The 24,026-nt window shown below is 64.1% G+C and overlaps 1 protein-coding gene across 6 annotated transcripts in view; it reads right to left on the minus strand.

Annotated features, from left to right (window-relative positions):
• Positions 1-21,608, minus strand: part of DBN1 (drebrin 1) — a 33,863-nt gene extending 12,255 nt beyond the window's left edge. For 2 of the 6 annotated variants that reach the window (XM_073355075.1, XM_073355073.1), the window contains exons 1-7: positions 21,449-21,608; positions 11,362-11,417; positions 10,994-11,106; positions 9,355-9,429; positions 7,560-7,706; positions 3,161-3,238; positions 2,446-2,597 (exon numbers count right to left, since the gene is read on the minus strand). In XM_073355075.1, coding sequence (XP_073211176.1) covers positions 2,446-2,597; positions 3,161-3,238; positions 7,560-7,706; positions 9,355-9,429; positions 10,994-11,106; positions 11,362-11,417; positions 21,449-21,534 — 707 coding nt within the window. In that variant the 5' untranslated portion in view covers positions 21,535-21,608. Of the gene's footprint in view, positions 1-2,445; positions 2,598-3,160; positions 3,239-7,559; positions 7,707-9,354; positions 9,430-10,993; positions 11,107-11,361; positions 11,418-17,363; positions 17,385-21,448 lie in introns of those variants that run through there. The other 4 variants (XM_073355077.1, XM_073355072.1, XM_073355076.1 and 1 more) reach the window with 3 other exon arrangements.
• Positions 21,609-24,026: the final 2,418 nt, after the last annotated feature.

Below are 24,026 nucleotides of genomic sequence, written 5' to 3' on the forward strand. Positions count from 1 at the left end.
ACAAACAAGTTTGTTTATGTTTGAAGGAGATAATGCCGCCCGCTTCTTGTTTACAATGTCACCTGAAAGCAAGAACAGGTGTTTGCATGGCATTGTTGTAGCCAACGTTGCAAGATATTTATGCACCAGATGCACTAAAGATTCATATGTCCTTTCATGCTTCAACCACCATTCCAGAGGACATGGGTCCATGTTGATGATGGGTTCTGCTTGATAACGATCCAAAGCAATGCTGACCGATGCACGTTCACTTTCTTCGATCTGAGTCAGATGCCACCAGCAGAAGGTTGATTTTCTCTTTCGGTGGTTTGGGTTCTGTAGTTTCCGCATCAGAGTGTTGCTCTTTTAAGACTTCTGAAAGCATGCTCCACACCTCGTCCCTCTCAGATTTTAGACGGCACTTCAGATTCATAAACCTTGGGCCGAGTGCTATCTTTAGAAATCTCACATTGGTACCTTCTTTGTGTTTTGTCAAATCTGCAGTGGAAGTGTTCTTAAAACGAGCAACATGTGCGGAGTCATCATCCAAGACTGCTCTAACATGAAGTACATGGCAGAATGCAGGTAAAACAGAGCCAGAGACATACAGTTCTCCCCCAAGGAGTTCAGTGACAAATTTAATTAACATTTTTTTTTTTTTAATGAGCATCAGCACGTCCTCTGGAATGGTGGCCGAAGCACGAAGGGGCATACGAATGTTTAGCATATCTGGCATGAAAATACCTTGCAATGCTGGCTACAAAAGTGCCATGTGGACACCTGTTCTCACTTTTAGGTGACACTAAATAAGAAGCAGGCAATACTATGTCCCGCAAATGTAAACAAACTTGTTTGTCTTAGCGATTGGCTGAAAAAGAAATAGGACTGAGTGGACTTGTTGGCTCTGAAGTTTTGCATTGTTTTGCTTGAGTGCAGTTATTTTTTGTACATAATTCTACTTTGTAAGTTGCACTTTCATGATAAAGAGATTGCACTACATGACTTATATGAAGTGAATTGATAAATGCGGTTTCTTTTGTTTATCATTTTTACAGTGCAAATATTTGTAATAAAAATAATAATACAAAGTAAACACTGTACGCGTTGTATTCTGGGTTGTAATTGAAATCAATATATTTGAAAAATGTAGAAAAACATCCAAAAATATTTAATAAATTTCAGTTTGTATTCTACTGTTTAAGAATGCAATTAAAACTGCGATTAATTGCGATTAATTTTTTTGAGTTAATCGCATGAGTTAACTGTGATTAATCGACAGCCCTACTTAAAACCTATTTTTTGTAGTTAATAAACTTACGTTGTTTTGTCTAAGACCAGCCTGTGTGTGGAAATCATAACTTGGGGCACCAAGCTGTGTATATTCCTCTCCACAATGAGGGAGGGGGCAAATTTCATGAGCTTATGCTGTACAGATCTCTGTGCAGTGCAAGATGGTATAATTTTGGGTTTGCCCTCTAGAGGGGGTTGTGCACTTTGAGTGCTGGGCAGTTCGTTAGCTGAGTCTTCCCATGCAGAGCTGATCTCAGCATCTGTGTGAATCTGCAGCCACCAGCAGCCCCCAGTCAGCTCCCATGCACCCCCCCCCGGTGCCTCCTGCCCACCAGCAGGCCCCATGGATCAGCACCTCGCCCTCCCTCCCCACACTGCCTGCCCACCGCGAACAGCTGTTTCGCAGCATGCAGGGAGGCTGGGAGGGAGTGGGGAGAAGCAGGGATGTGGTGCGCTTGGGGGAGGGGGCAGGGGTGGGGCCTTGGGAGGAAGGAGTGGAGTGGGGGCAGGGCCTGGGGTAGAGCCGGGGGTCAAGCACCCACCAGCAATTTGAAAAGTTGGCACCTTTGCTGGGGGATCAGGTGGGCTCAGTGGTACCCCAGTTCCAGGTGGCATCACGCAGCCCCTAGACTCGCCTCCAACACCGCATCAGCAAGCATGCAGCGCCCTGCCCCCATCCACGCAGCCCCCAGATCCGCCCCAACAACGCATCAGCAAGCATGCAATGCCCTGCCCCCATCCACGCAGCCCCCAGATCCACCCCAACAATGCATCAGCAAGCATGCAGCGCCCTGCCCCCATCCACACAGACCCCAGATCCGCCCCAACACCGCATCAGCAAGCATGCAGCGCCCTGCCCCCATCCACGCAGCCCCCAGATCCGCCCCAACACCGCATCAGCAAGCATGCAGCGCCCTGCCCCCATCCACGCAGCCCCCAGATCCGCCCCAACACCGCATCAGCAAGCATGCAGCGCCCTGCCCCCATCCACACAGCCCCTAGAGCCATCTCTCCGTGCCATGCTCTCCCCACGCCGTTCCCCCATGCATGCAGGGCAGGGCGCTCACAAACACCCTGACCCCCGAAGAACATAGCCCCTCGTCCCCTGCCCATGCATGGCGGGGGGCAGAATCTTCCCACGCCTCCCCTGAGAACCAAGTCGAGCCCAGCCCTTGCCTGTGCTCCTCAATCTGCTCCTCACGCTCCCGATAGCGCTTCTCCCGCTCCTCCTGCTCCATGCGCTCCTGCTCCATGCGCTCCTGCTCAAAGCGCAGCCGCTCCTCCAGCACCTTCTGTCGCTCCTCCTCCTTCCGAAGCTCCTCCTCCTTCTGCGGGGGCAGCCCGTCAGCCCGCCAGGCTCCTACCCCGCAGGGGCCCCTGCCGGCCCCGCAGGACAGCCCCACACGCATACACCATGGAGGGGCATCCCAGGCCTCCGGCAGTACCAGCGGCTCAAGGACAATCTCCTGCTCAGCAGCCAGGGCTGGGCAGAGTCGTGGAGAAGTTTTTTGGTAGACTTGGGGCAAAACCTGACAGTGAAACCCTAATCCCTCCCCATTCCAAACCAAACGGCCCTGCAGGGATGCCGGAGAGCAAGTCCGGCCCATTCACCCTGCGGCAACAGCTCCTGTTCCCCAGGCTGGACCCAGCTCCCTGCTCCAGTTTCACACTCAGGTTTCGCCTGGCTACCCCAGACACCACTTGGTTTGGGGGAGCTCTCAAGAGCGGGCTCGGGACACACCCCAGCCACAGATGGTGAGGGGTGCAGAGGACAGGAGGGCAGCTCAGGCTTTGCAGAGACCTGCCGGCTGGGCCAGGCCTGGACACAGGGGGTGGGGGTGCCCCAGGACTGCTGCCTCTGCCCCATGGCAGGCCCATCGGCTGCCCCTACCTTGGCCTGTTCCCAGAACTGCTCCCGGTTGAGCCGTTTCATCTCTACAGCTGCATCAGTCTTCTGATAGGTCGTGCCCTGGAACAGAAAGGGGTCAGCGGGGGTGCAGCAGTGCCCCAGCGTCAGTGGGTGGGGCCAATGTCCCAGGATTGGGGGAGGGGGCACGCAGTGGTGCCCCAGCATCCGGGGAGGGGGGACGCGAGGGGGAAAGAGGGGAAGAGGGCCTGGCAGTTCCCTGGGATCAGTGGTGGGGACAGCACCTGCAGCAAGTGGGATTTTCCCACAGGGGTCCATGGCACTGCAGAGGTCATGTCCCCCCCCAGGTATCGATAGGGGGTTTGGGGCTCCGGGGCTCCTTTGCTGTGACTCCCACAAGGCGCCCCGTGCTGGAACAGCTCCACCATGCTGGAGCCGGGCAGCATGGGGCCAGAGGGCTCTACAGGTGCCAGATAGCGCTGGACTCCCCAGTCCCACAGTTGAGAGCCCCAGATCCTGAGCAGTGGGTCTGGGCGAGGCAGCTGAGGATGGCTGGTGGGGCAGGATCTCTAACCTGCTGGGGAGAGGGATGCAGGTGGGGGACTGGGCCGGGGCTCCCCCTCCAGCCTGGTGTGATGCAGCAGGGAGGGGGGGAGTGTTGACCTGGGAATGTTGCCAGAGAGTTTCACTGGGGATGGGAGACCTGAGAGCCTGTAACCTGAGCCAGGATGGGAATGGGGAGGTAACACCTCTGTCTGGGAAACTGGACAAAGGCTGCAGGAGGAGCTGGGGGAAGCTTGGTGAGACGCTGAAGGAGTTTTTGAGTGGGGAGTTGGCTGGGGATGAGGGGAGAGCCCCAGAGAAGGAAGTCTAAATTCTCCACCCCCACAAAGGACCTGACTATGGGGTCCTGTTTATGCCTACAAGCTCTGGGTTGGATTGTATTTCTGTCATCTCTAATAAACCACCTGTTCTACCGGCTGGCTAAGAGATCACGGTGAATGTGAATCGCAGAGGAAGCGGGGATACAGGACCCTGACTCCCCCACGCTTCGTAACAACTGGTGGTAGCGGTGGGATGTACTGCACCTCATGGATGGCACTTCCTGCAGTACATGACTGGGGAGCAGTAAAATGAAAAGGGATTGATGGGGACCAGGCATGCTGAAGATTCAGAGAGGAGCAGTTTCGGGGGGTGGAAGAGCTACGCTTAACCCCTGGGACTGTGTGACCAGCGAGGACTGCCGCAATAACGGTGTCCCCCTGGGAACTGCAGCGAGCAGTCTCAGGGTGGAGGAGTCTGCGGCTTGACCCCGGGAGAGAGGTGGTGACCTGGAGAAGGGCTGGCACACTAGGGGTTCCTCCTGGAAGCCGTGGGGAGCTGAGAGCACACAGGCCTGCGAGTGGCCAGCAGGAAGATGTACGCTAAATGCCTTAAGAGCGACCTGGTGGAGCTGAGCAGGCAGAGGGGGCTGCGCACTGGGAGGCTCACCAAAGAGCAGCTGATTGCCCAGCTGGAGGAGGAGGATCACTCGGATGCACCGATCCCTGTCTCGAGGGAAGCAGCCCAGCAGAGGCAGTGTGGGTCCCGATACCTGACCCAGCTGGGAGGGGTCAGACTGCTGCCGAGGGCATCCCGAGACCCCTCCTACCTATGCCTAGGGGAGGGGCTGGGAGGAGCCCAGTGAATACCGAGGGCACCCTGACCTGAGCAGCCAGCTGGGGATCCTCCCACCAGAGCTCCCCATCCCTGGAGCTGCAGCAGCTGGAATGGGAGAGGGAGATGAGACTGAGAGAGTTGGAAGATCAAGAGAAGGAGCGACAGGACCGCAAAAGGCAGCGTCAGCATGAGCTGGAGGAGCGAGCAGAACGGGAAAAGCAGCAGCAGCAGGAGCTGGCCAGGCTGAGGACCAGCAAGCCTCCGGCTGCAGTGAGTGAGGGTGGATCCAAGACTGCACCGAGCTTTGACAAGGGCTCCCTGGCCCAGCGTAAGGAAGGGGAGGACATAGATGACTTCCTGACGGCCTTTGAGAACACCTGCGAGCTGCACAGGGTAGGCCCTGCAGACAGGCTCCAGTTTCTCACCCCCTTACTGGACCCCAAAGGCATGGAGGTGCACAGCCGAATGAAAGGGGTGGAGGTAGGGGACTACGAACTATTCAAAAAGGCCCTGCTACACGAGCTTGGGATGACTCCCAAGATGTACCGGAAAAGGTTCCGGAGAAAACGTAAAAACCCTGAGGGCACATATCTACAATTGACCCGCCAGATGCAGGGATATGCCAGCAAGTGGATGGATGGCGCCCAAACTAAGGAGGACCTGCTCGACCTAATCATACTGGAGCAACTATATGAACTGTGCCCATCTGATCTGAGGCTATGGTTGGTGGACAAAAAGCCAGAGGACCCGCAACATGCAGGGCAGCTGGCCGACGAGTCTGTGATTGGTCAGGGGGTAGCAAAGAGGAATCCCAAATAAGCAGGCGCACCACGATGCAGAGAGAGAGTCACCATGGGACCTCCTGTGGGAAAATATGGAGAACCCCCTCCCAAAGGGAACATCCGGCGTCAGGTTAGCTGACCCGCTCGAGGGGACCAACGGGACACGAGCTGCTATCACTGTGGCCGGAGAGGCCACGTACGGACCCAGTGCCCCAAGCTCAGGGACAGACTGAGCAGACCGAACCCACCCAGGGTTAACTGGGTAGGGACCCAGTTGGACGAGGGGCAGACTGCCCAGGCAAGGTGGGCTAGCAGCTTATCAACTGCTCAGGAGGAAGAGTACCCCAGGCCAGCTCCTCTGGAGGGCTGGATGCTCCGGACTCAAGGTTTTCAGTTTAGAAGGGGGTGCGGGGCTGTCCCTAAGGAGCGAGTGCCTTGTCCCTCTGGAGGTGGATGGGAGGAAAGTCCAGGGATACTGGGATACAGGCGCGGAGGTGATGCTGGCCCGGCTCGAGGTGGTGGCCCCAGATCGGGTGGTGCCCAACACCTACCTGACCCTGAGCGGGGTGGGCGGGACCCCATTCAAGGTGCCTGTGGTGAGGGTGCATCTGAAATGGAGGGCCAAGGAGGGCCCCAAGGATGTGGGGGTGCACCACCATTTGCCCACTGAGGTGTTGGGGGCAGGGGGACCTAGAAGACTGGCCAAGCAACCCCCAGGGAGCCCTGGTTGTGACCCGTAGCCAGAGCCGGCGAGGGGTGCTATGCCCTGACTTCAGGGAGGGTACCTTGCCAGAGGTGCAGGACTGTAGCCCGGAGGAGAGGGAGCACCGAGGGACCATGGCTCAGAGAGGCTGCGGCCTCAGACCAAGCTGGCAAAAGGGAGCAGGTTCCCATCCCTTCCCCGACCGCTGAGTTCCAGAAAGATTCCTCCTTGTGGAAGATAAGGGACCTGGCCGACCTCAGGGTGGTGTGACAAAGTGGGACTGTTCTTAATGTTTTCTCTGAATACTGTGGGGGTGCCTCAATTTCCCCTATGCAGTTCTTAAGTATGTAGGTGGTGGGTGTGACGATGTGACGCAGCAGGGAGGGGGGAGTGTTGAGCTGGGAATGTGGGAGTTTCACTGGGGATGGGAGACCTGAGAGCCTGTCATCTGAGCCAGGAAGGGGAGGGGGAGGTAACACCTCTGCCCAGGAATGTGAACAGAGGCTGCAGGAGAGAGCCTGCTGGGGGGGAAGGGGGGGGTGTTAGTTTCAGTTTGGGGCTGGGTGGAGGAACGCAGGGAACCCCAGGGCTGGGGTCTAAGCTCCCTGCTCCCCCAGAAGGACTTGACTGAGGGGTGCTGGGTGTACCCACAAGCTCTGTTGTGGACTGTGTTCCTGTTGTCCAATAAACCTTCCATTTTACTGGCTGGCTGAGAGTCTCAGTGAATCCCAGGAAAAGGGGTGCAGGGCCCGGACTCCCCCACACTCCGTGACAGTGGGGTAAGAGTGTATGATCATTGCAGAGCCCTAGAGGGCAGGTGTGTGCAGGGGTCTGGACACAGACAATGGCCGACACCCTGTTTCCTGGCCACTGAAGGCCTGGGCCCTTCCCCCCTGCAAGGTGAGAGCTAAAGGGTTGGAGAACAAAGGAATCCAGGGGCTGGGGGGGGGGCAGTTTCAGTTTAGGGCTGGCTGGGGGAAGCTTGGTGAGACGCTGAAGGGGTTTTTGAGCGGGGAGTTGGCTGAGGAAGAGGAGGGAGCCCCAAGGCTGGGGTCTAATCTCCCTGACCTCGAGAAGGGCCTGACTAAGGGGTCCTGTTCATGCCTACAAGCTCTGGGTTGGATTGCGTTCCTGTCATTTCTAATAAACCTTCTGTTCTACCGGCTGGCTGAGAGTCACGGTGAATGTGAATCGCAGAGGAAGCAGAGGTACGGGGTCCTGACTCCCCCACACTTTGTAACACCTGGCTGGGGCAGGCAGCCTGGACGCGGGGCCTTACCACGGGCTCGGCGTTCTCGTCCTCTCGCAGCCGCAGGCGATGCAGCACGGGGCTGGAGGTGCGAGCCAGGCCATTGGAGAGGCGCTGCCCAATGGCCCCCGGGTCTACGTCCTCCACGCTGCTGGCATTGACGATAACATCCACACCCTGCACCGGGGAGCAGCATGGGAGAGCCAGGCCGGCTGGCATGGGGCGGATCTGAGCCAACAGCTGCACTGCCCCAGCCCAGCCTCTGACCCACCCCCAGCCAGCCCCTCTCCTGGCCCTCCACTGCCATGCTCCCTGGTTCGGCTCCCCTGGGCTGGTCCGCCTCTGCCCCTGCCTGGGGACTGGAAATTCTGCTGGCCCACACTATGTCTCCTGCAGCACTGCGGGGAGCACAGGCCAGCATGGGGCCGGTACAAGTTTGCCAGGCCTCGCCGTGCTGGGCCAGGGAGGCTGTGTGTTTCGGCGTCACTCCTTTCTCTCCTCTCTACGCGTTTGCCGTGGTCCGGCCCCACAGGAAAGGGACCCGCCTGTAACCAGCAGCTCTGGCCCAGCCCAGCTCCCGCCTAGGTTCTGCACAGAGGACAGTTCCCAACCTCGAAGTGTCGGACAAGGGTCTGCCCCTTTCCCGGCTCTGCAGCCAGAGGAAGGGAACGTGGGACTCTGCAAAACTAAAGCCTGGCTTGATACTCACATTTCAAAGGCTCAAACTTTTCTTTTTCTGTCTCAAGGGGAAGTTGGTTTGGGGGGGGGGGGGGGGGGCTCGCCGAGGCATTTGCCTGGCACTCAGCAGCCCCAGGGCTCTGGATACCAAACCCAGCCCTTGTTTAACCCTGTTCAGTGTCAGGGTCACATTAGCACCTCGGACTCTCTGGACCTGTTACTGCACCCCAATTAATCCAGCAGCACACCCCTGCACCCAACACATAGAATCATAGAATAACAGAGTTGGAAGGGACCTCAGGAGGTTCTAGTCCAACCCCCTGCTCAAAGCAGGAGCGATCCCCAATTAAATCATCCCAGCCAGGGCTTTGTCAAGCCTGACCTTAAAAACTTCTAAGGAAGGAGATTCCACCACCTCCCTAGGTAACGCATTCCAGTGTTTCACCACCCTCCTAGGGAAAATGTTTTTCCTAATATCCAACCTAAACCTCCCCCACTGCAACTTGAGACCATTACTCCTCGTTCTGTCCTCTGCTATCACTGAGAATAGTCTAGATCCATCCTCTCTGGAACCCCCTTTCAGGTAGTTGAAAGCAGCTATCAAATCCCCCCTCATTCTTCTCTTCCACAGACTAAACAATCCCAGTTCCCTCAGCCTCTCCTCATAAGTCATGTGTTCCAGACCCCTAATCATTTTTGTTGCCCTCTGCTGGACTCTCTCCAATTTATCCACATCCTTCTTGTAGTGTGGGGCCCAAAACTGGACACAGTACTCCAGATGAGTTCTCACCAATGTCGAATAGAGGGGGACGATCACATCCCTCGATCTGCTCGCTATGCCCCTACTTATACAGCCCAAAATGCCATTGGCCTTCTTGGCAACAAGGGCACACTGTCGACTCATATCCAGCTTCTCGTCCACTGTCACCCCTAGGTCCTTTTCCGCAGAACTGCTGCCTAGCCATTCGGTCCCTAGTCTGTAGCGGTGCATTGGGTTCTTCCGTCCTAAGTGCAGGACCCTGCCCTTATCCTTGTTGCACCTCATCAGGTTTCTTTTGGCCCAGTCCTCCGGTTTGTCCGGGTCCCCCGTATCCCGCCCCTGCCCCCCGCGGACCTGCCCCTGCCCCCCGTAGCGACACGCACTGACCTGGAAGAACTCTGCGATCCTGGCCACGTGGCTGGCACAGGCACACTTGCGGGCATCGGCCACGTCCTCCCCAACCTGCCCGGGCACAGGGAGCAGAGTGAGATGGGGCTGCAGGGGCTGCCGGGCAGCAGCTTGGAGTGGCAATGCGGGGGCTGGGCAAGGACAGATGGCGCTTGCTCAGTGTCTCCCCCGACGCCCTCTTCCCAGCCTGGCGCCCGCAGGCACGGGGCTCCGCCCGCCGAGCTGGGCAGGGCAGGGCAGGGAGGCCGGAGCGTCCCTTTCCGGCGGGCGGGCGCAGAGCTCTGCCTGAGTCTCAGCTGCCCGAGGGACGCGCCGGGCCTCTGTGGCGGCAGCATCCCACCCCTGCTCAGACTTGCGTGGGCCTGGATGCCAAGGGGGGCGGGGGCACGCAGCCTACCCAGGCTACACTCCTGGGGTCTGGAGAGACCCCCCCACCGCAGCTCAGCTGGGTCCAGTGCAGGGAGGCAGAGGTCCACTAGGTGGCAGCACAAGAGCCCAGGAGGGATCCCTGGAAAAGCTATGGGGCCAGGTGCATTAGGGCCATGCCACGGGGCCCCGCCCAGCGCCACCGGGCCCCGCCCAGCCCCCAAGCCCAAGGACCCTGGAGATGGGGGGCGGGGAGAGCATTCCTGGATGTTCAGGCCACACAGGACCATCCCCTCTGAGCTCTGGGAGGCCGGAGAGCACAGAGCCCCTGGCTCAGACAGACAGAGGGGCCCAGCCAGGATTTACGGACTCCAAGTGACGCAGAATCTGCCTCGGCCTGCAGCAAGGAAATTCCCAATTAATTCTGGTGGTCAGTTCCCTTCCCTGTTCCCATCGGTGCCTCCGGGCTTGTCTGCCTTGTGTCCTGTCCCATTTCCAGGCACTGGCTCTCATTCTGGCTTGGCCAGCAGGACTGAAGGGCCCCCTCCTCTTGGGAATCTCCTCCCTACGTTGGCATCCAGAGACCAGGGTCAGGGCACCTGTAGCCTCCTCTGTGTTCAGTGAATGGACGCAGTGCCGCCAGGCTGGTTTCCCAGGCCCTGGATCGCTGAACCTTCTGCCCGTGTTCAATATCCTGTTTGAAGCCCTGGCTCAGCTGGTTCCCGTCACGACCCCAAGTCCTGTTCTGAGTCGCTGCTTTCTTAGCTGCTGCCCGCAGCCAGCCATGCACCTCCCCACCCTTGGGTGCCAGATGTGCCACCCTGTTTTGCACTGTATTCAGACATATGCTTGTTTAATGAGCCCAGCTGCCAAGCGACCCAGATGGCCCTAGAATTGACCAGTCCCCAGCCTTAGTCCCTCCCAGAACTGACGTGTCATTTGCAAACTTTATGAGAAATGACTTGATATTTTCTTCCAGCTCACTGATCACGTTGACTAGCATTAGGCCAGGAACAGGCCCGAACCGGGCAAGGATCCCCCTACCTATAGAGAGCTATCAGATAGTGTATAGGAACAGGCATCCAACCCCCACAGAACAGCACGACCAGCCCCCCCACCGCAATGACTCAGGCGAGTTGCAACCCACACCGGACCTTGAGCCTCATCATCCCGAATGCGGTTCTCTGCAAACGGGCTCAAAGGAGGTCTCCTCCCCGCAGGCCTGCACCAGTCCTCCGCGGGCCCTACTCACCCAGTTGACCAGGACGTATTTGGGCAGCGCTGCCTGGGGCTCTTTGACGCTGCAGAAGCCGTACATCACCTTCTGGTTCTCAAAGTGGCCAGAGAGCTCCTGCAAACCGCCTCCTGGCCGGGCAGGGAGGAAGCACAGTCAGTCAGTCTGTCCCCCCCACACACACACAGGGGATGGGGCAGGGAGGGACCACGGACAGTCTGTCCACCCTGCCCCCCCAGGTGTCAAGTTCTTTGTGGGGGAGGGGTGTTTAGGCGCCCTCAACCCCCCAGAATTGCAGCCCTGCAGAGGCAGGAGGGAGGGAACCCCCAGGGCCGTTGGCAGGGGCATGGGCAACAGAGCGAGGTGGGGGGCTGGGGTCCCCTTACCTCCCGACGCAGCCAGCTTCAGGTCGTCAGACTCATCCTCGTAGGTGTACAAAGCCCTGGGGGAGGAGAGCGCGTGAGGGACAGCGAGGCTCCAGCCATGGCCCCGGGACATGGGGCGGGCATGGGGCGCAGAACTCCACTAGAGCCCACTCACGGGGGGGCCTGCACCCCTTACCACACACAGCACACCTGCCAGCCTCCCCCCGCAGCTGAGGGGGAAGACGAGGCCAGAAGCTGGCACACCCTGTCCTCCAGCAGCTCAGCCCTGGGGAGGAGATTCCCACGGGAGAGCCAGGATGGGGGCAGGGAGCTGTGCCCCCCTGCACTGGGCGCTCCAGGCCACACTGCACGACCCCTCTCCCCACCCAGCCGCGTGGCCTCACGCTGAGCCTGCGGGCGCCAGCGGAGGGGGGCCGCCAGCAGAGCCCGGCTCCCAGCAAGTCTCTGCCACTAGCACAAGCCTTTCGCCTGCCACTGAGCAGAGCAAGTCTCAGCAGCCTGCCCCAGCTACCCGGGCACCTGTCCCAGGGCCAGCCGGGGACGGAGGCACCAGAGGCCCGGGGAGAAGCCTCCCTGTGGCCGCTCCCAGCAAGACGGGGGGCGGAATCCAAGTCCCGGCCCCATTGCTCTGGGAGCAGGGGGTGGGGGGTGAGCCACCCCCTGCCCTGGGCTTCAGGCCCTGGCTGAGCAGTGGCACGTGGAAGGGGATGGCCAACAGGGCTGGGGGTCCCGGCCCCCAGGCCAACGCACCTAGCGGGTCCTTTTCACACACCCCCCCACCAGACAGCGTGGTGGCTGGTCACCTATGAGCTGGGGGCATGGGGGCGGCGGGCGACTGGAGGGGGAAGGGACCAGGATTCACCTGGCTGGGGCCAGTCAGCGACTGTTCACCCACAGGGAACGCTGGGACTCGGGCAGCAGCGCCTCCCGCAGGACAAAGCAAGAGCTGCTCACGTTCCCAAGCTGCGTGAGCCCCTGGCAGGGAGCGGAAGGCAATTAAAGCAGTAGCAGCAAATCAATGAGCCTTCAGGGTGTGATGGGGGCTCCATGGAGACGGTTTCTTGGATACCGGCCCCTCTCCGGACTGTGCTTGGGAAGGCCCCCTCCCCCCACCCACTGCCCCACATGAAGCCCTGCTGTCTGTATCCCCTGCACCCCATGGCGGCCCCTCCTCAAAGGCGGGGGTGGGCAGCCGGCAGAGACGGTCCAGGGCTGGTGGGCGAAGACAGGGAAATTTCAGCTTATCTAGGCAACCAGCATCCTCTGTCTCCATGGCAACCACCCAGCTCTCCAGCTGGGATGGCGCTCACAAGATGAGGAGATGATTAGTGGGGGGAGTGGGGGAGGCAGGGGGCGCACTGGTATCTGGCAGGCACCCTAGCGGGAGCACTAGCTGCTGTACTTTGCCCCACGGACCCCTCCCCTCAAACACATCCTGCTCCCCACTGCAGACTGGCCCCCCGGCCCCCGAGCGCGCCGCCCCGGCCCCTGGGCTGTGCACCTTTCCCCATCCCCCACCAGGCCGCTCGCTGAGGGACACTCTGTGGAGCTAGGACCATTTGCTGAATCACCACTTTCCCCATCTGCTGAGCTGGGATCCCCGCACCCAGCTCCTCATCCACCTGGCTGAGCTTCTGGGGTCTGGTGGGGATGGGGAAGGGAAGGGCCACGTGGGCCCAGGGCAGCTCCGTGGCCGACTGGACTCATCCTGGGAGGGGCAGTCCCATTAGCCCCTGGAGGCCCAGAGCAGGGGGTGGGGAATCGCAAGCCCTGGCCTGAGCCCCGGGCCCCCCAAGGCAGGGCTAACAAACCCCGTTCATCCCTCACATCCCTGGAGGCTGCAGAGACTCAGGCTGTCAGCTCTGCAGGTCCCCGACCATCAGCACTGAGGGCCCCCCGGCCCATGGCCCAGTAAGGGCCATGCCAGCAGGAGACCCAGGAGCCCCTAGCCCAGGGGAGGGCAAACTACGGCCTGCAGGCCAGATCTGACCCATCAGGGCTTTCAATCCAGCCCGCAGGATTGCCAGTCCCACGTCGCAGTGGGGCTAAAGCAGGCTCCCTGCTTGCCCTGGCCCCGCACCGCTCCCGGAAGCGGTCAGCACCACATCCCTGCAGCTCCTGGGGTGGGGCACAGAGGGCTCCGTGCGCTGCCCTTGCCTGCAGGCACCGCCCCCTGTAGCTCCCATTGGCCGGGAACGGGGAACTGCGGCCAATGAGAGCTTTGGGGGTGGTACCCACAGGTGAGGGCAGCGCGCAGCAGAGCCGCCTGCCCCCTCCCAACCCCAGGAGCCACTGCCGGACATGCTGGCCATTCCGGGAGTGGCATGGGGCCAGGGAAGGCAGGGAGCCTGCCTTAGCCCAACTGCGCACCACTGCCACCCCGGAGCCCACACCCCGAACCCCTGCCCCGAGCCCCCTGCCGCACCCCAACCCCCTGCCCCAGCCCTACATTCATGGCCCTGCATACAATTTCTCAACCCAGATGTGGCCCTCAGGCCAAAAAGTTTGTCCACCCCTAGTCTAGCCCCTCAAGCAGGATGCTGTTACCAGGCCTAGTAACCACCAAGCTTCGAGCCCAGGGACGCGATGACCCCCCAACCTTCCACCCTGGCCCTCATGTTGCCTGTGGCTCTTGCGGGCATTCACCCCTTTCACCAGGCAGAGTCCAAACCCAACCGTGGGCGCAGACCACTCCCCCATTCCCACGGGACCCGTCCATACCAAGCACTGGGTGGGGGGACAGGAGCAGCTGCACCACTGGGGACAAACACCCCCCAAGCAGCCCGCACCCCAGTCCCTGAACCGGTACAGAGCTGGCAGTACTGGGAGCCACCCCCCTCCCTGAGACACAGATAATGGCATAAAGGAGATCAACGTTAATCTCAAAATCCAAATCTCCCAGATTGGCAGCTCAGGACATGGGTTCCTCCCCGGCCCAGGCTGCCTCCCGACTCTGAGCCAGATGGACCTGGACTCTGCTCCAGCCTAGCTGCAGGGATGGGGGGGATGTGCGGGGACCCTCAAAATCCCAGCCCACCGCACCGGGGCACCAGGACACTCGCCTGCCTGGCAGTGGGGAGCCCACGGGGTTCCTGCGCCCCTGATGAGCACCACGAGCTGCGACCAAATCCCTGCTCCAGCCCCCGGCTCCAATGTAACCAGACAAAGAGCGGGGACAGTCCCCACCTGCACAGACACCCCCACACTGGGCACTGCCCCCCATGCACAGCCCCAGTGCCCTGCCTGTCCCACAGAAGGGCACTGCCCCTTGCCCAGAGCCCGGTGCCAGGCAACACCCCACACGGGGCCACGAAACAGGAACAATCGGCTGGAGCCTCATTGCTGCACAGCCCCCCACCAGCCTGCCCCTCCCCGCAGCATGCTCAGCCCTGGGGCATCCGAGACCCTCCCCCAGCTGCACAGGGCAGATGGAGATACCCACAGGTTTGAGCCACAGGAGACTCGAGGGCTGGGCTGGGCACCGCGTGGATTCAGCCAGTGCGAGTGGCGCTGCCAATGGGGGAGGGGCAGGCTGGGGGGGCAATACCAGCGGAGCGGGAGCAGTGCTGTTGGGAGACCATGGGCACACGACAAGCACGGGGGTCACTGCGGGCCAGGGAGCCTGGGCGGGGCTGAGGGATACTGGGTAATTTCCTTCCCCCCAACCCCTGCATGGCCAGGTCAGTGCCCAGGCTGCCCGAGCCCCCTTTCCACACAGGGTGGCATGGATCTTCCCAGTGACACAGCACCAAAGCCACCGGGAGCCCTGCTTCCTGCACCGGGCACGGCCCAGGGGGGAGCATGCCTGGGAGGACAGCATGCCCAGGGGCCTGGCCCAGACCAGCCTGGTGCAATCAGAAACCAGCCTGACCTTCCATTAACTCTCACAATGGGCAGCTAATTTTAGCAGCTTCAGTTCCCTGTGTGCCTGGCCTTGGGCCAGCGGTGCAATGCTGGTGTGAGCGAGCCACACGGGCACCTCTGCAGCCTGGCAGTGGTGGGGGAGTCTGTCCCAGAGCCCAGGGCTGATGGGACGAGGTGACAGGAAGCAGGCCAAGGAGGAAGAGACATGAAGGGCAATGTTAGATATGGGCAGAGCACAAAGGCCCAGATGCACCTGCCCCACCGCCCTCCCAAATGCTGCGTGCTCTGCATCCCAGCTCCGGCAACAGAAAGTTCCACAGGCCACCGCTACCCCATGTGCCCACATGGGCCGTAGGACCCCCTCCAGCTTCCTCGCCAAGCCAGGCCTTCGCCCCATTGGCACCATCTTCCACGACACGGAGACCTAAGTTCCCTCTAAGCTGCACGGCCGCGCAGCTGCCCATTAAGCCCCACACAGGGGCTCAGGGCTGTGGCGGGGAGAGGATGCCTCAACACGGACCTGTCCCGGACTTGCCGCAGCCAGCCGGGGAGAGGAGCCCCTCCCTTGGCCCCGCCAGAGCTGCCATGGCTGGGGAGAGGCACCTCTCCCCGTTGCAGCCCTGGGGCAGCCTGTACCCCAAACACCTCATCCCTGGCCCCACCCCAGAGCCCAAAACCCCCCACCCCAACCCTCTGCCTCAGCCCTGAGCCCACACCCCAAGCCCCTCATCCCCGGCCCCACCCTGGAGCCCTCACCCCCCACATCTCAACCCTCTACCCCAGCCCCTTCCTGTACCCAAAGCCCCTCATCCCCAGCCCCGAGCCTGCACCCCCAGCCAGAGCTCGCATCCCCCCACACCGCAACCCTCTTTCCCAACCCAGAGCCCCTCCCGCACCGTGAACCCCTCAGCCCCACCCCATGAATGTTATGTGCACCAGTACGAAGGTGATGTACCACACATCACAAAATTCATTCCGCACATGGACATAAATAATGAGGACGACACTGGCAAAGACCCCCCCAGTGCCGCTGCCTTGCTCAGAGCTCCGGGCTCAGCCGCAGACAAGCTAGCCAGTCACTGCACAGCCAGGCCGGGGGAGGGGGATCATCCTCATGAGACCCTCCCTCAAGTGTCCCTTTGTCAGCCCCTCACGTGCCTCTTGCACCCCAGCAGCCGAGCCAGCGCCCCCCAGTACCCTGGGAGCAGCACCGCGCCCTGCCCCACCAGCCCTCACACCACGTGGGCCAGGGACAGCACATTGCACATCCCAGGCTTGGGGCCCAGCAGCCAGCGAGGGGGGAAGCACAAAGCACGGGCCCAGGACATGCCCGCGCAGAGTGTGAATGGGGCATGAGGCAGCCCTGTTCCGACCCCTGCACCCCATGGCCTGGAGGGGGAGAAGCCCCGTCCCCCCCAGCCTGCGCACATGTGTTTCCAATGCAGGCCCAGCAAGTCACTGCACGGAAAACAGCACCGAATTCCTTTCCTATGGAGTAATGGGCCCAGCCGCCTCCACCAGGCAGGGAGGGGGAGGGGCCGCTCTGACCCCGGACCCTCCGGGACGCTCAGGGGAGGGGAAGCCCCAGACTAAACATCCCCTTCCCTGTGCTGAGCAGCCCTGGGATGGGAGCCCTGTCTGCGCAACAAGGCCGTGCTTAGGAGCACTAGCTCCCTCCATGGCCCCATCCAGCCCCAGCCCCCTGCTCTGATGATGGCCCTCACTCCTGACCCGCAGCCCCTGCTATCTGAGCCGAACCCTGAGCACGGAGCCTGATGCCCATGCCCTGAGAACAATCTCCTGCACAGTCTCTCTCCCAGAGGATGGTGGAGCGGCCCCTCTGCACCACCTCGCCCTGTCCCCAGCCTCCTCCCCTTGCACCCAGCTTCTCCAGCAGAGAGCCCAGCCCCTGAGTTAGATCTTTAGAAAGGAACAATTCAGGCCCAGTGGCTGGGGCTGCTGCCCCTTCCAAGAAGCTGCCAGATTCCCAGGGCTGCCAGCCCCAGAACCACCACGCACCCAGCAGCAACCTAGAGGGAGGGGGCAGAGAGCCCAAAGGAGGGGGCAAAGCCTAAACTCCAGAAGCAAGTCCTGCCCCGCCGCGCCTGAAGCCGAGGACCCAGGCCGGCTGCACTCACCCCAGCCATGGGAGAGCTTTCTGCCAGCTCCGCTGCAGGAACCGTGTGAGGCAGGTCTCTGGCCTGTGCTCCCCAGGAGGCCGGACAAGGGTCTTGTCCCCAACCCGGCTCATCCGGGTGGGTGGGGAGGAGGTGACCAGAGCACACTGTTGCCAGGGCTGTTGTTATGCAGCACACAGCCCGTGCCCCAGCTGCTGCATGGCTGGCTGGGGGACTGGCTGCATAAGGAGCCCATTGTTCAGCCCCCAGGCCGGCCCTGCTGCATGCGCAGTGTTTCCCAGCGGATTGTCTCAGGTGGGCAGACTGGGCCCTGGCACCCCAGCTCTCAGGAGCGCTCCCCGCCCTGCCCCTGCTCTTTCCCCATGGTGCTGCCCTACTGCCCCCTGGGGCCAGACGGGCCCACATGGGGGTCGGGGATGCTCAGGTCAGCCTGAGCCACAGGGAAGGCGGCCTGGAAGGGGACTCCCAGCCAGAGACCACAGGCGGAGTCTGTCAGAAGCCAGCCCAACACTGCCAGTGTCTCCTGGCCAGTGTGACCAGAGATGTGCCGCCCCCTCGGGTCGCCCCCCGTTGAGGAGCGGTGACTTGGCCAGAAGGGCCACGCTGGATGGGGCCCTGGCCGTGACCTCTCGGAGACAGGGTCCCGCTGGCTGCTGGGGGAGAAGCCAATGCCACTGTCTGCAGGATTAGACAGGTGCCGTGTGCCCACCCCGCCCCCAAGGGCCAGCAGCAACCTGACTGCGCCTCCCACGACGTAGGCCAGCAGGGGTGACCCGTCTGCAGCCTCAGGCGGCTGCTGGGGCTGGAGCAGGGGGGACCTGGCTTCCTTTTCAGCCTGGTCTGCCAGGGTGGGCACTCCGCACTGGGCAGGGGGCAGCACCGGGGACTTCTCCTGCTGCCTGGCACATGCCCCCTCCGCCCTCACCCAGCCTGTCTCGGGTAGGACATCCCTGCCCAGGGTACCCGTGCGGCTCCGCCCGCCCCTGGAGATTTGCGCTTCCCACTTGGGCAATTGCTCAGCAGCCCCATGTGACATCAATGGCCGCTGGGCCAATCAAATGCCACTGGGCCAATTTGCATCCTGCAATCTGATTGGCTGCAAGCTGGGCCTCACCCCACAGTGGCACCAGGCCCCATGTTTGGGGCGCATTGGGCAGCAGCCCCAGAGCCAGCCGGGACGTGCCAGGCCCTTCAGCCTGGGAGCCTTGCGCTCCAGGGGCCCGGACAGCATCTCACCAGCAACAAGCTACCTGCCCCATGCCAGAGCAGCCCCCGACCCCCAGCCCCGACTCTGGAGGGGGACGCTGCCCCCAGGCTCAAAGAGCTCCCGGTCTGAGCACCCGACCCCAGCCCACGTCTCTGGCTGAGCTGGCCATCCCCAAGTGCTGGCAGACGCCCGGCCCCTAGGTCGCTGCTCCCCTTGCCGCCAGACTCGGTGCCTTGGCTCTAGCCACCTTTCCATGCAGCAGCCCCTGGGCCAGGTTCCCTCAGCACGCCCAGGAACAAAGTCTCCCCTTGGCCGGGGCCTCCAATGCAGCCTCTGCCCACCACATGCTCAGAGCTGCCTCCAGAGCCAGAGGGGCTCCAGCCTGCCTGAAGTGGGGAGTCCTCCTCAGCCCCCGGGGGTCAACTCCATCCCCAGCGCCTCAAGACCCTCCTCCCTGCACACCCCATGGAGCTTCCCCACTTCGCCCCCTGCTCGGCGCCCCCCCGCCCAGACCTAGGGCTCCAGCCTCGCTTCACAAAGCAGGTTAGAACTTGCCGGGGGCCACGCTGGCCCCCGCTGGCCCCCGGCCTCCAGCTCCCCACACCCCACACTCACCACATCGCCAGCTCACTGGCCGTCTCCCCAGAAGCCTTTGCACCTGCTCCCTGGCCCCTGCCCCAGCCCCCCCGTTATTGTTCTGCGGTAACATGGCTGGGGAGGGGGCTGATGCCCCTCCAAGCCCCCAGGTCCTGTGTGGGAGGAGAGCAGCTCACATGCTGCTGGCCCTTTACTGGGGCGTGGGCAGGAAGAAGGGCAGCACCCCTGCTCCTCGGCTGGGGGGTGAGAGAGGCGGGGAGCTGGTAGGGCCCGGGGAGGGCAGGGAGTGGAGCGCAGCAGCTGGAGTGGGGGTGAAGTGCACACTCGCTGGGAGGGCCTTGTGGGTCCACAGCGACAAGGCAGGGAGCAGGCCCCAGCGCTCACGAACAGCGGAACCGGGCACCAGCCGCGTCGGCCGGCAGCTGGAGGAAGATGCAAAAGGGGCCGAGGGCAACAATCCCTGCACAGAGCGCTCAGCCAGGGCCAGCAGGGCCAGGGAGCAGAGCCCCACTCATGTGCAAGCGATTTGTGGGGAGGGGGCAGACCCAGCTGAGGGGAGATGCCAATGAGATGGTGTGGCTGAGTGGTCGTGGCTTCAGGGGCCAGACAGCACAGATCCTTTCCCCTGGTCAGTTCGGACCAGCGAGTGGGGGCAGAGAAAAGCTCCAGGCCCGACCACCCGGGGAACCGCCGGACGCAGCCCCGGCCCTGCATGGCCACTAGCCATTTGCTTCCCTTCATGCCCTGCACCAACGGAGGCGTGTCGGGCCAAGGGGCAACATCGCTATTTCACCCCAGAAGGGGGGTGTCAAAAGCAAGAGACTTTGCACCCTGAGACCCTGCTCCCACATGACCGTCCCAAGGAGCTGGAGCTCTGGCCAGGGTGGGGAGGCACCAGCCTGGCACCTCACCGGCTGTTGGGAAAGGATGACTGGAAAGAGAACCCACAGCCATGGGACACATTAGGAAACCGGGGAGAGCCTGGGGGCAGGACCAGAGCCACGGGGGCCTTTTCGCTCAAAGACAAAGACTCGGCTGCCCCAGAGCACACCGCGAGGCCATTCCCCAGCCTGGCCAACGCCGGAGCAAGCACCAATGCTGAGCAAAGGCGCCAAACGGCCGCCCAGGCTCCCACGAGCCTTCGCTCCACAGGGCACAGCCGCAGGATCCTGCTGGGACCTGGGCCCAGGCATGCAGCACTGAGTTCCCCTACTGGGGGCCATTAGACAGAGCCGGCCGTCCTGCACCCCAAGGTGCTGGCCAGGTCTGGTGACCTCGCTGCCCCCTCCCGCTGGCTGAGGTCGCAGCCCCTCCATGCCAGCAGGTACCAGCATCCCCAGCAATGCCCGTCTCCCCAGTGCAGGCTGGGATGTCAGTGGCTCCGGTTCGGGGGCCGTGGGCCCGCGTCTCCACCACCGGAACCAGCCACTCCAGCAAGAAGCAATTTGGGGGTCCCTCCAGCACAGGCAGGGTAGACACTGCCCTGGAGAAAGATGGGGAGACGAAAGGAAATGGGGCCTCCAGAGCTGCCTATCCCCAGCGGGTGCCTGGCAGGCCAGGGCCCACCCTAACAGGAGGCGATGGGCCTGCTGGAGCCAGACTGCAGGGCTGGGAATGGATCCCACGGGAGCCAGTGGCAGGGCCAGCGGGAGGACGGGCACGGCTAGTAACCTGACCACCCCCCACCCACCTCCCCAGCCCCCCAACCGCCTCCTCCCCCCGCCCCTCCCCTCCCCTCTCCTCCCCCCGCATCCCCCAGCCCCACCCTCCTTTGTGCAGCTTGTCGCTACAGACTCTTGCAGCCCCGAAGGCCCAACAGCCCCGAACCGCCCGGGCAGTTGGTGCCGTGGCCGGGCAGAGTCCGGGGCGGTGCTGGGGACCCGGGGCTAGGGACTCCGCGGAGATGGGCCACAGCCGGGGAGCCGGAGCGGGGCGCCGGGAGCTGGAGCAACCTGGGCAGGGCTCGCTCGGGTTCGGGCCCCCCTGGAGCCGGACGCTGCCTCCCTGCGCCCGGGGGGGGCGTCCCCCACCCCGCAGCGGGCGGACCCAGGGGGCTGGTCTCGGGGCGCCCTTGGCCCCGGGGGGGTCCCGGCTTCCTCGCCCAGCGCAGCCCGCCCCGAGGGGCCCGGCCCCGGCTCCCCAGCCCGCCGCGCCGCCCGCGCACCATTCTGGGCAGCTCGTGGCTGCCGCTCGGCCCCGGCTGGGGGGCCCGGGGGGCGCCGCCCCGGGGCTCGGTCCCCCCCGGCCCCGCGCGGAGCCGCCCAAAGCGCCGGGCGCTCACCAGTCCGTGGGGCTCCCCTCGCCGATCACCTCCTGGTAGGCGGCCAGCAGCGCCAGCCGGTGCGCCCCGAAGCTCACGCCAGCCATGCCGGGCGCAGGGAGCCGCGCGAAGCCAAGGACCCGGCCGCCTGCCTGCCTCGGAGACACTGCAGCAGCCGGGCGGGGCGGGCCAGGGGCGGGCCGGCTCCGCCCGCCGCCGCGCCCGCCCGGCCTTAGCGCCCCGGCCCCGGCCGCGGCCCCCGCCCTGATCCCCCAGCGCCCCTCGCCGCCCGGCCCCCCAGCGCCCCGGCCCCCGCACCCCAAGCTCCCCTCGTCCACCGCCCGGACCCCCCAGCGCCCCAAACCCGGACCCCGCCCCCTAGCGCCCCCAGCTCCCCTCGCCCACCGCCCGGACCCCCCAGCGCCCCGAACCCGGACCCCGCCCCCTAGCGCCCCCAGCTCCCCTCGCCCACCGCCCGGACCCCCCAGCGCCCCGAACCCGGACCCCGCCCCCTAGCGCCCCCAGCTCCCCTCGCCCACCGCCCGGACCCCCCAGCGCCCTGGACACGGACCCCGGCCCCGACCCCCGACCCCTAGCGCCCCCAGCTCCCCTCGCCCACCGCCCGGACCCCCCAGCGCCCCGAACCCGGACCCCGCCCCCTAGCGCCCCCAGCTCCCCTCGCCCACCGCCCGGACCCCCCAGCGCCCCAAACCCGGACCCCGCCCCCTAGCGCCCCCAGCTCCCCTCGCCCACCGCCCGGACCCCCCAGCGCCCTGGACACGGACCCCGGCCCCGACCCCCGACCCCTAGCGCCCCCAGCTCCCCTCGCCCACCGCCCGGACCCCCCAGCGCCCCAAACCCGGACCCCGACCCCTAGCGCCCCCAGCTCCCACCGCCCGGACCCCCCAGTGCCCTGGACACGGACCCCGGCCCCGACCCCTAGCGCCCCCAGCTCCCCTCGCCCACCGCCCGGACCCCCCAGCGCCCCGAACCCGGACCCCGGCCCCGACCCCTAGCGCCCCCAGCTCCCCTCGCCCACCGCCCGGACCCCCCAGCGCCCTGGACACGGACCCCGGCCCCGACCCCCGACCCCTAGCGCCCCCAGCTCCCCTCGCCCACCGCCCGGACCCCCCAGCGCCCCGAACCCGGACCCCGCCCCCTAGCGCCCCCAGCTCCCCTCGCCCACCGCCCGGACCCCCCAGCGCCCCGAACCCGGACCCCGCCCCCTAGCGCCCCCAGCTCCCCTCGCCCACCGCCCGGACCCCCCAGCGCCCTGGACACGGACCCCGGCCCCGACCCCCGATCCCTAGCGCCCCCAGCTCCCCTCGCCCACCGCCCGGACCCCCCAGCGCCCTGGACACGGACCCCGGCCCCGACCCCCGACCCCTAGCGCCCCCAGCTCCCCTCGCCCACCGCCCGGACCCCCCAGCGCCCCAAACCCGGACCCCGCCCCCTAGCGCCCCCAGCTCCCCTCGCCCACCACCCGGACCCCCCAGCGCCCCGAACCCGGACCCCGCCCCCTAGCGCCCCCAGCTCCCCTCGCCCACCGCCCGGACCCCCCAGCGCCCTGGACACGGACCCCACACCCCTGCGCCCCGGCCCAACACCCCAGCGCTCCAGACACAGACCCCTCGCCCAATCCCCATGCCCCACCCCACACCGCTAGGCTCCCCAGCACCCCGGACACGGACCCCGCCCAGCCCCCCATTCGCCTCCAGCGCTCCGGACACGGACCCCGTGCCCAACCCCCAAGCACCCCCCCACACCGCCAGGCCCCCCGCACCCCAAACATAGACCCCCCCAGACCCTCCCCCAGCGCTCCAGACACGGACCCTGCGCCCCTCGCCCAACCCCCAAGCCCAACCCCATACGGCCAGGTCCCCCAGCACCCCGGACATGGACCCCGCCCCCCTCGCGCCCCGAGCTCCCCTCACCCACGGCCCAGACCCCCCCGCGCCTCTTAGCACCCACCGCCCGGACTCGGATGCCGCCCCCTAGTGCCCCGAGCTCCCCTCACCCACCATCTGGATCCCCCCAGCTCCCCAGACACAGACCCCGCCCCCCACCCAACCCCCCAGCCTCTCCCAGCGCTCTGAACACGGACCCCGCACCCCTTGCCCAACCCTCCCCACACCACCAGGCCCCCCCAGCACCCCGGACATGGACCCAGCCCCCCAGCCCCCAAGCTCCCCTCACTCACTGCCTGGACCCCCCAGCACCCCTCACCCAACCCCCCAGTGCCCTCACACACCCCAGGCCCTCCCCCAGAATCCCCACCCACCGCCCAGTTCCCCCACTCCCCCCACCCACTGCCCGGACCCCCCAGCACCCACCCCCCACTGCTTTGTTTCAGAGCAGCCCAGTGCACTCAAGGCTCAGCTCCCTGCCCCCCATACAGCGAGTGCGGCTGCGGGGCTGCCATGGCACCTTGCGTGGTAGGTGCCAACGCGCCACTTCTCCTGCGTCACGTCCTTCATTAGCACTGCCTGGCTTTGCAGGCGGGTGCTGTGCCCCTGGGGGAGCCCACACAGTTGCCAGCTCCATGCTCTGGCTGCGAAAGTGAGCTCTGGACTGCAGCTGCCCTGCAGGGCTCCCTGGC

Source organism: Lepidochelys kempii, chromosome 8 (assembly GCF_965140265.1).
Source record: "Lepidochelys kempii isolate rLepKem1 chromosome 8, rLepKem1.hap2, whole genome shotgun sequence".
Lineage (NCBI taxonomy): Eukaryota > Metazoa > Chordata > Testudines > Cheloniidae > Lepidochelys > Lepidochelys kempii.